The 17,556-nt window shown below is 46.3% G+C and overlaps 1 protein-coding gene across 2 annotated transcripts in view; it reads right to left on the bottom strand.

Moving 5' to 3' along the window:
* SMARCAL1 (SNF2 related chromatin remodeling annealing helicase 1) overlaps positions 1 to 17,556 on the bottom strand; it is a 53,746-nt gene that overhangs the window by 31,343 nt on the left and 4,847 nt on the right. For both annotated transcript variants that reach the window (XM_069574524.1, XM_069574525.1), the window contains exons 5-9: positions 14,304 to 14,543; positions 11,597 to 11,647; positions 3,958 to 4,144; positions 1,393 to 1,543; positions 302 to 460 (exon numbers count right to left, since the gene is read on the bottom strand). In XM_069574524.1, the coding sequence (XP_069430625.1) occupies positions 302 to 460; positions 1,393 to 1,543; positions 3,958 to 4,144; positions 11,597 to 11,647; positions 14,304 to 14,543 (788 nt within the window). The remainder of the gene's footprint in view (positions 1 to 301; positions 461 to 1,392; positions 1,544 to 3,957; positions 4,145 to 11,596; positions 11,648 to 14,303; positions 14,544 to 17,556) is intronic.

Raw genomic sequence — 17,556 nt, 5'->3', positions numbered from 1 at the left:
CTGGGGTCCACGGGCTCCATCATGACCTCCCTGTGGGGAGAAGAGGTGGGCTGGAAACCCCCAGCACAGACCCAGCAGATCACCACTTTCCAAAAAGCCCCCAGAAGATCCTAATATGTAGCCAGGACTGAGAATTGATATTTGAGAGAAATGAAATACCAGTTCCTCACAAAATGAAGCCAGTGATTTCTCTTCTAGAAACCTAGGGAGGCTCCATGAGATGACAGATGTGGACATTCGTGGAGCTTTCAGGGAGACTTTCCCCAGGGAGGAAGTACCGAAAGACTGTCGAGTCACTTACAATGATGACAACTTTAAATGGGGGTTTTAGCTGCTTTTCTAACTTGCTCAGAAGATCAAAACTGACAATGTTGACCAAGCCATCTGTCAGGCGGTCCTTCCCAGTCACCACAACGTTGATGTCAACTGGGTTCAGAGACGGCAGCCACCGACGGAAGGCCTGGGGGTGACAGGAGAGAACAAAATCCAAGTGAGGCTCTGGCCTGGCAGCCACCAGCTGGGATGCCCGCCAAGCCATCACTGACTCTCTCCAGGTGGACCAAGGTTAGCGCCCCTGCTAGGCTCCCAGCTCCCCACCCGCCTGCATTTGTCATACCCCTGTCCCTAAGACTGAACTGTCCCTATGAACGGCCGTAGCCTGAGCAAGCCGACAGCTGCCCCCGAGTAACCTGAAGCTGGGGAAAGCTACGGACGATGAACCACGTCTTCCTTCCTCACCGCGTCTGCTTATGGAGAGTTTTATTCATTTCACAGGACCACTCTGATCCTTGGATTTATGGTAGACAAGCTCATAGCTAAGTGACAATACAACGGCTGTGTCAGGTTCTTCAGCCAAAAAGTTGCCCAGCAGACAGAACACCTCCTACCCACACCACATGCTACTGGGTGTAAAATCCTGAGCCCCCAGTTAGGAGGTGTGACCTCAAGGTCCCAGAACTGCCCCTCACTAGCAGTAAGTATGGTGCTTAGCCTCTTTGAGGGGCAATTTTCTCACCTGTAAGTGCGGTTAATATCTCACGTCTATTGTACATGGCTACTTAAGGATTAAGGGAAATAAAGGGAGTAAAACTATTCTGAAACCTAAGTGAAAGGTGTTGTCAGCAGGGACACCAGAGGCGCTCAGGAAGCGTCTGTGATAGGCGCAAGTGAGTTGGAGCTTGGAAAGACTGCTCCTCTCCTTCCTGAAGGCCTGGGCTGATCCCAACTCAGAAAACCAGGAGCCTGACCTCAGGAAGCTATCTCATCTCCCCTCTCGCCCTCAGCTGACAGAGCTTCCGAGCTTCCCTGGGGCCTGCCCCCAAACAGTCATGTGGTGACTCTGACTCTGAGGAAAACTGTCCTTGTTAACGTGATGACACCAGGAAAACTGACCTGCTCCCAGGTGAAGCGCACAGATGACGGTACCACCACCAGGAGGGGCCACTCCTTCCGGTAATAGGCCGCTATGCAGATGGCTTGGATGGTCTTCCCCAGACCCATGTCATCGGCAAGCAGCAGGCGGCCTCTTTGTGCTACAGCGAAACTGAAGTGGACAAGGTCAGGATACAGCACAGCACACCTCCCAGGGCAGTGGTTAAACTGCCTTTGCATAGCACGGAAGCCTCACCGCTGCTTGCAGGGGCTACCTGTTCATGAGAGACCTCTCCCCCAAGAAGGAAGACAGGGGCCAAACAGGGGGCAGGGTGGTAATAATCTAGGGAAGACTATACAAACAGGGACAACGTGCTGTGCTTAGTCACTCAGTTGTCTGACTCTTTGTGGCCCCATGGACTGTAGCCCACCGGGTTCCTCTGTCCATGGGGATTCTCCAGGCAAGAATACTGGAGTGGGTTGCCATGCCCTCCTCCAGAGGATTGTCCCAATCCAGGGACTGAATTCAGGTCTTCCACATTGCAGGCAGATTCTTTACCGTCTGAGCCACAAGGGAAGCCCATGAATACTGGAGTGGGTAGCTTATCCCTTCTCCAGCAGATCTTCCCGACCCAGGAATTGAACAGCGGTCTCCTGCATTGCAGGTGGATTCTTTACCAGCTGAGCTACCAGGGAAATGTGTAGTCAAAGGGTAGGGAGAAGCTCCAAGACCTTTAGGTCATAGAAGCAAAGTGGGCGGAGTTTCCAATAAGATGAATTGCTCTCTGCCTGGTGCAGGTGAGGCCCACGGGATGGAAGGGAAGAGAGTGGGAAAGCCTCCCTAAAGAAGGGCTGGGTGGGACGCGCTTGTCACGGGAGGGATCTGTTGGGAAGGGAAGGGAAGAAAGGAAAGACGGTGGGATCAAAATATGGCTTTTCTCAAGGTCAGAGAGGACTCTATATGCATAAGCATGGCAAAGACAGAAAACACTAGAGAAAAGAATGATGTCCAGAGAGAAGGATGGAGCAAGAGTGCTGGTCTAGGAGGGGCACTGTGGCTCATCACCTAACAGCCTGCAACCGTGACCCTGACCCTCCAGGGCAGTAGCCCTGGCTAACAGTTTGTGAATAAGGCATGGGATTAGTACTCCACTCCTTCGGAGCCCCACTGGCCTGGGCTTGGGTTCCAAGTCCACCACCTGGGAGCTGTGTGCCTTTACGCAAGTGATCTATACCCTCCTCGTGCCTCAGCTGTCATGTGGTGTAACAGCCAGACCTACTCCAGAGAGTGTAGCAGGCATTCATAATGTCTAAAAAACTTAAAACAGTGCTTGGTGCCATCGTAAAGTGTCTCTTTATAACTAGTATTTATAACATGGGAAAGTGTCTCTCTTATAACTAGTATTCCCCAAAATGAGAAAAATAACCAAGGCACAGTGACAGTAACTTGCTTGACCCACATGATGAATCAGGAAAAGCTAAAAGGACCTCTGAAAGCCAGATATCTGGTCTCCTGCTCCAAACACCACTCCTCTTTCATTGGAATTCCTGCAAAACTGATCATTTGCTCAGGAACCTCATTATAAGCCAGCTGACTAGTTCTCCTCCTTTCCTTCTTACACAGAAAAGACAGAGGATATCCCCTCTTCTGATCAGCAGTTGTCATGGCCCACACGAACTCCAGGCTGCGCAGGTCTTTCTGAATGGCCTGAAAACAGCATTTCCGCCCTTCGGAAGCCAGTGACCAACCAAGGTGGGAAAGTGACCGGTGGGCCTGAGGGTGGCATGAGCTGAGGACACATACGTTACTTCTCACACTATTTCGAGAAGAGTTTGTGCACCCTTGCCATCCAGAGTCCTGATTAACTTCATTTCAGTCGCTCAGTCATGTCCGACTCTGTGACCCCATGGACTGCAGCACACCAGGCTTCCCTGTCCAACACCATCTCCTGGAGCTTGCTCAAACTCATGCCCATTGAGTCAGTGATGCTATCCAACCATCTCATCCTCTGTCATCCCCTTCTCCTCCCGCCTTCAATCTTTCCCAGCATCAGGGTCTTTTCCAATGAGTCAGTTCTTTAGCTGTCAGCTTTAGCATCAGTCCTTCCAATGAATATTCAGGACTGAATATCCTTTAGGATTGATTGGTTTGATCTCTGTGCAGTCAAAGGGACTCTCAAGAGTCTTCTCCAACACCACAGTTCAAAAGCATCAATTCTTTGGCGCTCAGCTTTCTTTATGGTCCAACTCTCACATCCAAACATGACTACTGGAAAAACCATAGTTTTGACTAGAAGGACCTTTGTCTGTAAAGTAACATCTCTGCTTTTTAATATGCTGTCTAGGTTAGGGATTAACTTAGGGAACTAACTTAGGGAATTTCCTGATTAACTTAGGGAATTTGAAATCAATGGTTACCATCAGGCTCTGGTGATGGCATACTGGGGCTGTTTAATTCTAATCCCTAGATGCTTTCAGAAGGTTGTGAAAGAGGAGTATTCACAAAAGAGGGAGCATCTGAACCTCGTTCATGGTGATCGATAAACCTGAACAGGAAAGACCACAGAAGGCAAAGGAAGAACCTACTTGACTCCGGCTCTCTGAAAGGGCAGCAGGCTAGACACAAGCTTGGAATCCACCCTGGACAGGTCTGCCTCGGGGATGTCTGCCACCGGAGAGAGAGACGTCTTCTGGAGTTGAGCGGCGAAAGCCAGGGTGAGGGTCTTGGGCAGAGGATCCAGCTGAACTTGTGGAAGGCAGCGCACTCTTTCCACTAGAAAGAACAGAGGCATAAGAACTGGAGTGTTAATGCCCGAGACTTCCGGGAGAAAAAGAAGGGGCTTTGAGATACAAAGTTCAAGGGCTGGAATTCTGCAGTGTGCCACCTTCTTCAAAAGAGTAATTGGAGAGAAAACAGGGCACTGACGGATGCATGGCAGAGCAGCAGCTTCCTCCCTCTGCTCTTAACGCCCGCAGACAAGAGGGCGCTCAGTAACGCAGAGCTGATCTTCACTACGCTACGCCAGCACTGGAAAGAACTAACATGTTTTTGTGACTGACCTTTTTTAACCTAAAGTCATTTAAAAAATTATTTTAGTATTTCCTTTCAATAAATAATGACCCATATTCTTCAAAAATGAGCCCAGTTAAAGCAAGACTTAGAGTGAATAAATCTTGCCTTGTTTTCATTCTCCTTAGGTTTTATTTTGGTTTGGATACTTGAGAAGATGGAGAACTTTAAGGTACATGCTGTCCACAGGCAAGAAAGCACTGCGGTCCATGCAGAGAAACTGTGAGGTGTTTCCAAGAAAGAAGAGTAGCTGTGGCAGCCTGGATGGGACGGGAGCATGGGGGAGTATGGATACATGTGCATGGCTGAGTCCCTCTGCTGTCCCCTGAAACTATCACAATATTGTTAACTGGCTATATTCCAGTACAAAATAAAAAGTATTAAAAATAAAAAAAAGAAAAAAACATAATATAATATCGCAAGCCAGGAGGTGGGGCTGAGGGGAGGGAGAAAAATCAGTAGGACAGGAGTGCTATTTACAAATAATGACAAAGGGCAGAGTCCATGCAAAGGTCACCGACTGAGAACAATGCCATGGCCTTGGACTTTGGACATTTCCCATAAGAGAGAAAGCATCTCCTCTTGGGAGAGGCGGCCTGTGGACCAAACCAGACTACTTATTGTTCTGATAAATAAAGTCTGTGGGGAGACAGCTGTGCCCATGTGTTAGTGGACAGCCAATGGCAGCTATCATGCCTAATGGTGCAGCTGAGTCACGGGGACAGAGAGAGCACAGCCCACAGAGCCTGAAATACGAACTGTCTGGCCCTTTACAAAAGAACTCTACCAACCCCTGCTTAGCTTAGAGTCTACACTGGGAGTGGCCACAGCTCTCTTTGAACTAAAGATTGTACTTCAGGGTCTTCACTTTCCTTCCGCGCATGCAGCTTTCACACTCCAATATAATGGATGGAGAGACCTTTTCTAGTCAGAGCTATAAAACCAGCTGGGAAAAACAAATGACCTAGGACTACATGGAAATGAAAGCAAAGTAATTGCATTGATTTTTCTTTTTTGAAGGAATTTAGCTTCACCTGATTTCAAAAGAAAAACAAAACCAAACGTCTTTATTCAGTAAAGAAACAGAAAAACAAAACAACAACCCAAGTTTCAAATAAAACAGAATTCTGTAGGGTGGGGGAAGGCAGAATAACACCAGTTTAAAGTTAGAGAAAAGACAGAGCTAGAAATCCCTGGTAGTAGAATTATCATTAAATTACCAGTCACAGCCTGCTGTCCCACAGTTGCAGCTTTCAAGATGTCTTCCCTTTCATCATTTCCTTCAGAAAATCTACCTAGAAGAGTGACCACTGTCTACACATCCTCAATGGCTCTTTACCCTTTACCTCTCAGGGGCACCCTGGGAGAGTTGTAGTAACCCACCAAGGGGCTCATTGGATTCTCCAGGAATCCAGGTGAAGGAATCAGAGAGAGAACTTGGGTCCATTTCATTTCTAACCCATGTTACTTGAAATTCTAAGGCTGTTGGTTCTCTATTCCACACGGTCATGTGTTTCTTAATCTCCCCACAAGGTATTCCAAAGCCTTCAGCCACAACCATCAATTGCCGGTTATAAATACTGAAGTGAATATGGAGGCTAAGCCATCTATCACCACCTTAAATTGTGTTGCATTTTCAATATGTTTAAATCCATTTGTCTTTCCCTAAATATTTCTGTTGTTGTTCAGTCACTAAGTCATGTCTGACTCTTTGTGACCCCATGGACTGCAGCATACCAGGCTTCTCTATCTTTCATTATTTCCCAGAGTTTGCTCAAATTCATGTCCATTGAGTCAGTGATGCTACTAGCCATCTCATCCTCTGCCGCCCCCTCCTCCTTTTGCCTTCACTCTTTTCCCAGCATATTTCTGGAAACCGTTTGCATGAGTAGCATCACCCTGATAAGAAATTAGGTAACGCTGATAGCTTTAATAAAAGATAGACTGTTCATATTGATGCCAACATACACTGTAAGCTTCCAAATTAAATCTGAACGTGCTGATTTCTGCACACTTCAAGAGGCTGAGCACTCCATGTGCTTTCAGAACCCATTTTCATTTTAATCCTAGTGATCTTCAGCACTCGGATACCTGATGAAAGCTAAGAAAGAGCTGATGATCCAGCTGGGGTGAAATGCAAGGCTTTGTGAGCATTATGTCTTTTCAGCCACTCAAGGGGGAAAAAAGAACCCTCTACTCTGTTTCCTATCGACTGCTAGCTCCCCAAATCCTATGCTGCTGGTTCAGCCCACAGAGTGTGTTTCTGAGACCGCCTGAATTCTCTGTCAGTGACTCTCTGCTACCGTTTCCCCGCACTGGGAGATCAGATGGATGTGCTATCTGGCTTCATGAGTCATCGAGAAGTCGCTTCTGTCAAACAGCTCTTTGGCAGAACGCTGCCAGCCCACATGGTGGAGAGATGTGGATGTGAATGTTTTCAAATAGCGGCCGACAAGACGAAATCACTGATTTGGGGATGCAGAACCCTTCTGGACTGTGACAGGCAGGGGAAAACAGAAGGCTTGCTGCCAATTTTGCTGTGGCCGGGAGGCTGTGAGTCATCACTGAGAGAAGAGGAAGGAGGATCACTCAGAGGAGACTGGCCTGACCTGGAGACCAGAGCAGCCACTGTATCTGCAGAGGGCACTCACACTCTCAGGTCTTACTGTTATTTTTTAATTCGTTTCAGAGGCACATGGTCACTAGCTCAGGCCAATAATCTGATTTCACATACGAGATCTAGGGGTGGGAGAGAGGTCCAGACGCCCCAGGTTTATGATCTGTTCCCAGAGGAATGGAACTGTGACATACGCAGCACTCGCAGCACTTCACCTCACTAGTCTCTCAACTCACAGAGCTGGTTTCTCCATCTCCTAGTGGGTCACATCACAAACTCAGAATCACAATTTTAATCAGACTTTACTGTGACCCTGCAAGGCTCCTGACAAGGAAAACAACTGTCTCCTTTCTCTGGGTCCAGATTTTCCCCAATCTATGAAATGGGGAAAGGAGAAAAGGTAAGATATACTCAACTGAATGCAGAGTTCCAAAGAATAGAAAGGAGAGATAAGAAAGTCTTCCTCAGTGAACAATGCAAAGAAATATAGGAAAACAATAGATCAGAAAAGAATAGAGATCTCTTCAAGAAAATTAGAGATACCAAGGGAACATTTCATGCAAAGATGGGCACACAAATGGTATGGACCTAACAGAAGCAGAAGATATTAAGAAGAGGTGGCAAGAATACACAGAAGAACTATATAAGAGAGAACTCAATAACCCAAATAACCGTGAAGGTGGGATCACTCACCTAGAGCCAGACATCCTAGAGTGCAAAGCAGCGAGCCATAGGCAGCATCACTACAAACAAAGCTAGTGGAGGTGATGGAATTCCAGCTGAGCTACTTCAAGTCCTAAAAGATGATGCTATGAAAGTCCTGCAATCAATATGCCAGCAAATTTGGAAAACTCAACAGTGGCCACAGGACTGGAAAACGCCGGTGTTCACTATAATCCAGAAGAGCAATGCCAAAGAATGTTCAAACTACCACACAATTGCATTCATTTCACAAGCCAGCAAAGTAATGCTCAAAATTCTCCAAGCGAGAATTTCCAGATGTTCAAGCTGGATTTAGAAAAGGCAAAGGAATCAGAGATCAAATTGCCAACATCCACTGGATCATAGAAAAAGCAAGAGAATTCCACAAAAACATCTACTTTTGCTTCATTGACTACGGTAAAGCCTTTGATTGTGTGGACCACAACTGTGGAAAATTCTTAAAGAGATGGGAATACCAGACCACCTTACCTGCCTCCTGAGAAATCTGTCTGCAGATCAAGAAGCAACAGTGAGAACAGGACACGGAACAACAGACTGGTTCCAAAGTAGGAAAGGAGAACATCAAAGCTGTATACTGTCACCCTGCTTATTTAACTTATATGCAGAGTATATCATGTGAAATGTTGGGCTGGATGAAGCACAAGCTGGACTCAAGATTGCCAGGAGAAATATCAATAACCTCAGAAATGCAGATGACACCACCCTTATGGCAGAAAGTGAAGAACTAAAAAAAAAAAAAATGTTGGCTTAAAACTCAATATTCAGAAAACGAAGATCATGGCATCTGGTCCCATCACTTCATGGCAAATAGATTGGCAAACAATGGAAACAGTGACAGACTTTCTTTTCTTGGGCTCCAAAATCACTGCAGATGGTGATTGCAGCCATGAAATTAAAAGACACCTACTCCTTGGAAGAAAAGTTATGACCAACCTAGACAGCATATTAAAAAGCAGAGACATTACTTTGCCAACAAAGGTCCGTGTAGTCAAGGCTATGGTTTTTCTAGTAGTCATGCATGGACGTGAGAGTTGGACTATAAAGAAGGCTGAATGCCAAAGAACTGATGCTTTTGAACTGCGGTATTGAAGACTCTTGAGAATCCCTTGGACTGCAAGGGGATCAAACCAATCAATCCTAAAGGAAATCAATCCTGAATATTCATTAGAAGGACTGATGCTGAAGCTGAAGCTCCAATACTTTGGCCACTGATGCGAAGAACTGACTCATTAGAAAAGACCCTGATGCTGGCAAAGATTGAAGGCAGGAGGAGAAGGGGTGAACAGAGGAAGAGATAGTTGGATGGCATCACCAACGCAATGGACATGAGTTTGAGCAAGCTCCAGGAGATGGTGAAGGACAGGGAAGCCTGGCATGCTGCAGTCTGGGGTCTCAAAGAGTCGGACATAACTGAGCAACTGAACAACAATAAGACACGGAAAATCAGCACTCAGGGTCCTCATTGCACCTCTGTCAAATTCTATGAACCATTATCATCCCTTCAGTTGTGTCCGACTCTTTGCAACCCTATGGACTGTAGCCCACCAGGCTTCTCTTGTCCATGGGATTCTCCAGGCAACAGTACTAGAGTGGGCTGTCATGCTCTCCTCCAGGGAATTTTCCCAATCTAGGGATCAAACCTGTGTCTCTTACATCTCCTGCATTACCAGGTGGGTTCTTAACCACTACCGCCACCTAGGAAGCCCATCATTATAACGAATGCAAAAAAAGCAGTCCTAACTCTAGAAGTCTTAAATCAGGGTCCATGGAATTAGTAATATAAATACATGTGGGGACGTCTCTGGTGGTCCAACAGTTACAATCTGCCTTCCAATTCAGGGGACGAGGGTCTGATCCTGGTCGGGGAAGGAAGATCCCACATATTGCGGAGCAACAAGGCCTGAGCACTGCAACTAGAGAGGCGCAACGAGGGCCCCGCCAAGTGCTGCAACCAAAACCCAAAGCAGCCAGAAATAAATAAACAGAATAAATGTTTTTTTTTTTTAAAAAAAAAAACCTTACAAATGGCCATTCTGTACATTCTTCCCAGTGAAGACTCCATTGTTTCATCACATATTTCAATGAGTCCATGGCCCACAAGACTTGGAACCATTATATAACGCTACGTGAGCTGCAAGTCATGGTTTTTCAACATTATATTCATCTGCTAATGCTGTAAATGTCCTGCTTTTTGTTGTTGCATAAAAGCCAAAGGCTTCATAGCTCACATATTTACATGTCTTTCTGTGGTTGAAAGACAAAGGGCTGAGAGAGAAAAACTCACTTTGACTGCTCATCAAAAATTCAGCTTCAGCCAAATAATTCGCTCAAGTCACAATTTCCAAACAGTTGCAGCTAAGGAGTCTCAGATAAATGTCAGCCACCCTTTTTGCTTCAGCTAGTGGTTGCTGATACCAAACAAGTAACTCATATTCAAACTGAACCCCAAATTTGCAGCAAGTTTTCCCTCAGGGAATCAAATGCTCTTCCCTCATATTTCATTTCTGTCAGTAGGATACATATGGATTAAATACCTTCCCTCCCCCGTTTTTTTTAACTGAAGGGCCAAATGCGACCCAGAATATTGAGCTACCTACCTGATGTCACACAGTAAATCACATAAGAAGGAGACAGAGGGAAGCGACCTCTTCCTTACACCCCTAATCTGGTGGACACCTCCCTACCTCCACTGTGCTGGAGAATGTCTCTTCTGGCCAGACAGGTACCATCCCTGGGACCAGAAAGTTCTCAGGGATCAAGCAGGGGGAACCTGTGCTGTGCCAGCTGCACACCCACTGCAGGATTTGAAGTCTGGAAGACAGGTGACAGACGAGCATTCCAGGACAGGCCAAGATATGACCACATCACCCCACCCCACCCCTTCCTCAGGCATATTGGAATTCATTCATTATCCCACCCAAGCAGAGCACAGAGAAGCAAAATGATAAGCCCAAACTGACTTGTCCTTCTCATAGTTGTATCTGTACACACAGCCCTTCCCTTGGTCAGGCTCCAAAGCGTGTGTGTACTAAACACCCTGGCCTTGGCTTCTGCCTCTGGCAAAACTCAGCCCATCATGAAGCCCGTTACCACTATGGCTCTCCCGCTTCCACAGACCATCTGGTTCTAGCAGTAAGTGAAGAACCCGCTCTTAAAGGGGATCTAAAGTAGCTTCCATCTAACGTCAGCAACCCTAGCTTGCTTCTGATTCCCAAAGCCCATGAACGCTCACTTCTCGTTCTGCTGTGACGGGTGGGAGGGTGCACAGGCCTCGAGTGTCTGCCCAGCACCGCCTCAGCCTGATGGAACATGTGGCCCTGCGCTTCCCTGAGCTGTCATAAAGCCACTATCACAGAGCGCAGGGGCATGGCTGAGGGCATCTTCGCCTTTCCCAGGCCTGCACTCAAGCGTGTCATGTTATCGCAGCAGAGGGGAGGAAGGAGTTGATTCTTTTAAAATGTTATATTGGGGCTTCCCTGCTGGTGGAGTGATTAGGGGTCTGCTTGCCAATGCAGGAGACACAGGTCCAATCCCTGGTCGGGAAAGACCCCACATGCATCGGGGCAACTGAACCCACGTGCCACAACTACTGAGACCGTGCTCTGGAGCCTGTGCTCTGCAACAAGAGAAGCCCGCACACGGCAGCTGAAGAACAGTCCCCACCACAGCTACAGACAAGTCCGCGTACAACAGTGGAGACCCGGTACAGCCAAAAGTAAAGAAATCTTCTTCAAAGAAAAACCTACATTAAGCCCGAGGCATGTGATTAAGGCTTAACAATAGCATGATAAAAACAAGCAAGGCGGGCAGCTCACTGAGTTTACTGTATTCTTCCAGGAGAAAGCTCCACTTCCGGGTCTTGACATCTGCAACGACAAGAGACAAACAGGCAAACGTGACATCCTGCCCTCCTGCAAGGTCACCACACTTACCAATTCATCCCCTGGTTTCACAAAACCCCAGGAAGCTCAGGCGCTGGGCACCTTGTGCTGACCGTGTGCTGGGCAGCGGGGATAGAGACACTGACAACACCTTTCATCGAGGCTTTCACAGAATTCAGGGAGGAAAGACAAGCAGACGTGGAGATGGCACTGGGTTGCTAAGGGTGGGGACAAAGGGAGTTACGTGGACAGAGGACCAGGGATGGGCTAGCAGGTGAGAAATGCCCTGAATCTCCAAGGCTGGGATAATAATATAGCTTGTACTTATTCAGTGCTTACTTTAAGCCAAGAAACTTATATGACCATGTCCTTGGTTCTTCAATGTGCTATAAGCTGGGCACCATTATCAGTAGCTTCATTTTGTGCATGGAAAACAAGCTACATGTGGTCGGAGTGGTCAAATCCCAGGTCTGCCACTTCCTGGCTGTGTGACTTTGGGCAAGTTACATAACTTCTCTGTGCCTCTGTTCCCACCATCTGCCAAAGGAGGATCCTAGAGCCCCTGTTTCATAGGGTTCTTGTATGGATTATGTAAAATTTAAATGTAAAATGCTTATGAAAGTGGTCTGGCAAACAATGCACTCAAAAAAAGGGAACCAATGATAACTTATAGCATAATCTACACACGTTATTAACTATGAAGGGTGAGTATTTCCCTACCCAGCACTGACTTGTTACTTCCGGTTTTCCTACCAATCTACCTTCTGAGAAAATCAAGTAAGCTGCAACTCAGTAAATGCTTTCTGGGTAGTACTAGAGAATTCTCCTCTGTCTGGTCACTTAGGAAGCAAGGTAGTTAGGGAAAAGGCATCACAGACACCAAGTCCATGTCAGGAGAGAAGCAAGGTGGCCCAGGTGTAATCTGACAGAAAGACCAAAAGCAGACAGCCCACTCCTGATGTGGGAACAGTGCAGGAGGCCCTTTCTGACAACAGCTCAATCCTGATGGCGGCAGGACAGCAAATGGATTGGGGGCAGGAGGAGAAGGGGATGACAGAGGATGAGACGGCTGGATGGCATCACTGACTCGATGGACGTGAGTCTGAGTGAACTCCGGGAGTTGGTGATGGACAGGGAGGCCTGGCACGCTGTGATTCATGGGGTTGCAAAGAGTCGGACACGACTGAGCAACTGAACTGAACTGATTCCTCCACAAACAGCAGATCATGTTGGAAGTGTGATTTCAAAGGCCACACTTATCAGAAGTCACAGGTCATCGGTACTTGCCTTTTAAGGGCCACCCCAAGCAGAGGTCAAAGACCTAAGGGGTCTAGGGGAGGGGGGACAACACTCTCTGGACCCGGGCTGGGCCCTGTGCATCATACCTAAACCCTACTCCCCAGCTGGGTCTCACCAGTCAAAACTATCCATCTAAAGGAGAACAAGGCAGCAGCCAGCATCACCCTCTCCTGAAGGATCCCCAACCTCGAGGAAGGCTCTCTAAGCAAGTCACTCCACAGAGGCTTCATCCACAATGCTGCTTGAGCATAATGTCTCAAAGGCAAGAGGTTTAAAGGTTTGCTTTCTACTGGCCTGTGTGTGCTGTGCTAAGTCACTTCAGTCGTGTCCGACTCATTGCAACCCTATGAACCATAGCCCACCAGGCTCCTCTGACCATGGGATTCTCCAGGCAAGAATACTGGAGTGGGCTGCCACTTCTTCCTCCAGGGGATCCTGCCGACTCAGAGACTGAACCCGAGTCTCTTATGTCTCCTGCACTGACAGGTGTGTTCTTTACCATTAGTGCCACCTGGGAAGCCCTTCTGCCTAGAAAAAAGCTAAAATCATTTGAAGAATGGGAATACAAAAGCCACAGTGTTTTGCAAAGCAACAAGACCCAAGCTAAGAATGAAACCCAAGCTAAGTTCAGAATTTTGCTCCTTATCCTGATGTGGCAGCTTTTGAAGAACCTCACAAAAAAAAAAAATCAAGCAAAACTGCTCTGCTTTGTCTGGTGGATTTCAAGCCTAGCTGATTATTAGACTCACCTGGAGATTTTTTTTTTTTAATGCCAATATCCAGGGCCCCACCTCAGGCCAATTAAATCAGTAGCTCTTGGTGGGAACCCAGGGATCAACATTTACTCCAGGGGTTGGATCAGCCAATCTGTGATTCACCCACTGCTCTAGGTGGTTGGGAGGCGGGCTCAAGCTTGAAAACCACTGACTCAGTCAATGCAAAGAGTTGGACACGACTGAGCGACTGAACTGAACTGAGTCTATGCAAAGGCAATTATTTTTATGGCAAACACCTATTTTTCAAGCTCTCCTAAGGACAAGGTAAAACTAAATGGGTTTAAGTGGTTACAGCAGAAACTTGCCTGCTTCTACTAAGCAGACACGGCCTAGGTGACCAGGGAAGGAGTCTTCTCCTTGGGAGGCCTTTAAGGACAAAGCAGACCCTACTACCGTGCTCAACTATCGGTAACAATTTAGGGAACACCTTTCCACAGGAAGAGGAGAAGGTTAGGCAGGCTTTGCCAAGAAAGTCACTTCTGAATATTTGAAGAGACGGGAGCACCTTGCTCTGAGATCATGGGCCGCTCTGCCTTCTGGGAATTAGGCAGAGGCCAACTACTTGCCGTATTTTCTGGAATCCATCTGTTTAAACAGCGCAATCAAGTCTTCTGAATAGCCGATGTCTGCCTCGAAGCGGGCCCGGGAGATGAGCACGCACTGCCCTTTGACAAAGGCCAGGGAGGGAGCTGCAGGAAGACCGGTCTTGGCTATAATGCCACTGCTGGTGGAGGGTGACTCCACGTGGCCCTCGGCTCCTTCCAAAGGCTGCAGGGTGATCCCTGGGAGGCGCTGGGCTGCTTTCACTGCAGAAGAAGAAAAGGACAGAGGTGATGACCTGGTAACTTTTAAGGCCCTGGCATGCTCAGGCAGGTAGGAGAGGAGGCAGGAGCAGGGTGACAAGGAGGTGTGCTAGGCAGGCAGGAGACAAGAGGTGTAGTTAGATGGGGAAGGTGAGCAGGTGAGCTTTAACTAGAGGTTCAGAGATCTCAGGATTACCTGAATATAACTCTTCTATTCTTTAGGTTTTCCAATTTGAAACTTAGAATTCAGAAATGAACAGGGAAAAGAGGGGTCTCACCAGGATGAGTAAACTTATTAGATAATTTCTGCAGTTATGTCAGAGAAGCCACTGAAAGAAATCAACACACCTGAAATCAGCCCCTTAACCCTGTTCCCAGTTCACTGCTCTGTCCCTCACTGGGAGGACAAGGAAGGAGACACAGGACTGTCAGACCACAAATGCAGTTTTGAACCTTGTTTTCTCTATTACTGAGGCATTTTATAGATTAATAGATTTGACAACATAAAACTAAACAGTCAAAAAACGCAAACTGAAATGAAAGGCAAAACTACTGAATAAAGATATCTGCAAGAAATATGAAGAGAGCTCATACTTAAAAAAAAATACTGAAACCACTAAGATACGTTAGGTAACCAACTCAAAAGGGGAGGGAAATGACCAACAGACATTTGAGAAACATGCAACTCTGTAAATAATCAGAGTAATAAAAAGCCAATTTTTACTTATTAAACTTGAAGAATTACAAAAAATAGATATCTGAACATCTTTTGGAGAACAATCTTGCAACACAGAGCAAGAGCTATAAAAAGTCATCATAATGATTCAACTTTTGGGAAATCTGTCTCAACTAACATAAATTGAAAACACAAAAACTTATAGACCAAGGTGTTCCTTACAGCTTTGATACTAGGGAAACTGGAAGCGAAGTAATATTAAACAAAAGGAACATGATTTACCCAATTTATGACACATTCTTACAATGGAAGGTTATATAGCCTTCCATTAATTAATTAATTAATCTTCCATATACAGCCATTAATTTTGAGGGGGGGATAAATTTTGGAAAACACAAAGGTACAAAAAACAATATTAAATCATCTTTTGGAGGTCAAAGTGGTCCAATAACAGACATGTACATTTTCATCATTTAAAATGAACTGTTTAACATGCACCATTAAAATAAAAATGCTTTAGAACTTCCCTGGTTGCACAGTGGATAAGAATCCACCTGCCCATTCAGAGGACATGGGTTTGATCCCAGGTCCAGGAAGATCCCACATGCCTCAGGGCAACTAAGCCCGTGTGCCACAACTACTAAGCCTGCTGCTGCTGCTACTGAAGCCTATATCCTAGAGCCTCTGCTCTGCAACAAGAGAAGCCACAACAATGAGAAATCTGCACACTGCAACTAAAAGTAACTCCTATTTGCTGCAACCGGAGGAAGCTCATGCAAACCGCCCAAAGCAATGAAGACCCAGTGCAACCCAAAATAAATACATAAATAAAAAATTAATAAAAATGCTTTATGCAGGAACACTAAGTGAAAAAGGCAAGATACAAATTATATTAAATATATAAAACATTGTATATTTTAATGCACAGGCAAAAAGGCTGGAAGGAACAAAACTAAAATGCTAATAGTGAGTGGGGACAGATGGGGGCAGATGAGGGGGCTGGTTTCTCTTCTTTTGCACATTGATATAGTTTCCACATGGCCTACAAAGAGTGTGTGGTAGGGTTCGAAGAGTGTGTGGTAGAGTTAAAAAGTCAAAGTTCAGAGGTGAACTCAAATGAATAACAGAAAGACTGACAGTCTTCATAAATTATATTAATGAAAAGTATAATCTACTAAGATGAAACAGCAAACATGAACCATCTGAAAATGAAGAAAGGATAGAGGCACAAATTCATGACTGCTGCAAGGGTTTTCAAGATAAACTTTGGTAGAAGCAGATTTGCATGCGAAACACTGACAAGGATACAGGGGAGCTAAACAGCTCCTGTTCGGCAAAATTCATCTGAAAGCTACACTGAGAATTTTGTGCCCAACAAACAGTTTAAAAAAAAATGTGGAGCATTACCAGAAATAATCATACTGCACAGAAAACCTAAATGAATTTGCAAAAGCAGACATCATCTGAGTCACCATGCAGTATGGTCCGGGAACAGGAGTAAAAAGATGGCAAATCAAACAAAACAGAGACTTTAAACAGTCTCTGTAGGTCACTTTTGTATACATATATAAAAGTATAGCAAAAAAAAAAAAAGGACATGAAAAAGATTTCCTAACAGTGGAAATCACTGGTTTAATATGCAACAATGCAACACCATGTATCAAGACCTGCAGTGTTAACTCAGAGCACTGTCTCTCCTCTTCCTAACACACAATAAATGGATTAAAATAATGGTAAGGGCTTCCCTACCCCACTCCAGTACTCTTGCCTGGAAAATCCCATGGACAGAGGAGCCTGGTAGGCTGCAGTCCATGGGGTCACGAAGAGTCGGACACGGCTGAGCGACTTCATTTTCACTTTTCACTTTCCTGCATTGAAGAAGGAAATGGCAACCCACTCCAGTGTTCCTGCCTGGAGAATCCCAGGGACGGGGGAGCCTGGTGGGCTGCCATCTATGGGGTCGCACAGAGTCAGACACGACTGAGGCGACTTAGCAGCAGCAGCAGCAGCAGCAAGGGCTTCCCTGGTGGCTCAGTGGTTTTGAATCCGCCTGCCAATGCGGGCGATCCCCGACCGGGGAAGATCCCACACCTAAGCCCGTGCGCCTCAGCTACTGAGCCTGCGCTCTAGAGTCCGGGAGCCGCAAATACAGGGTCCACACGCCGCAACCACTGAAGGCCACGCCCCCTAGAGCCCCTAGTGCAGGAGAAGCCACTGCAATGAGAAGCCCGCACACCGCAAACAGAGAAGAGCCTAGGCAGCAACGAACACCCAGCATGGCCAAAAATAAATAAATAAATAGATAAAACAATAAAAGAAATAAAATAATGGTAGAGGTGA

This window comes from Ovis canadensis, chromosome 2 (assembly GCF_042477335.2).
Source record: "Ovis canadensis isolate MfBH-ARS-UI-01 breed Bighorn chromosome 2, ARS-UI_OviCan_v2, whole genome shotgun sequence".
NCBI classification, from domain to species: domain Eukaryota; kingdom Metazoa; phylum Chordata; class Mammalia; order Artiodactyla; family Bovidae; genus Ovis; species Ovis canadensis.
This window is presented reverse-complemented; position numbering and strand designations above follow the sequence as displayed.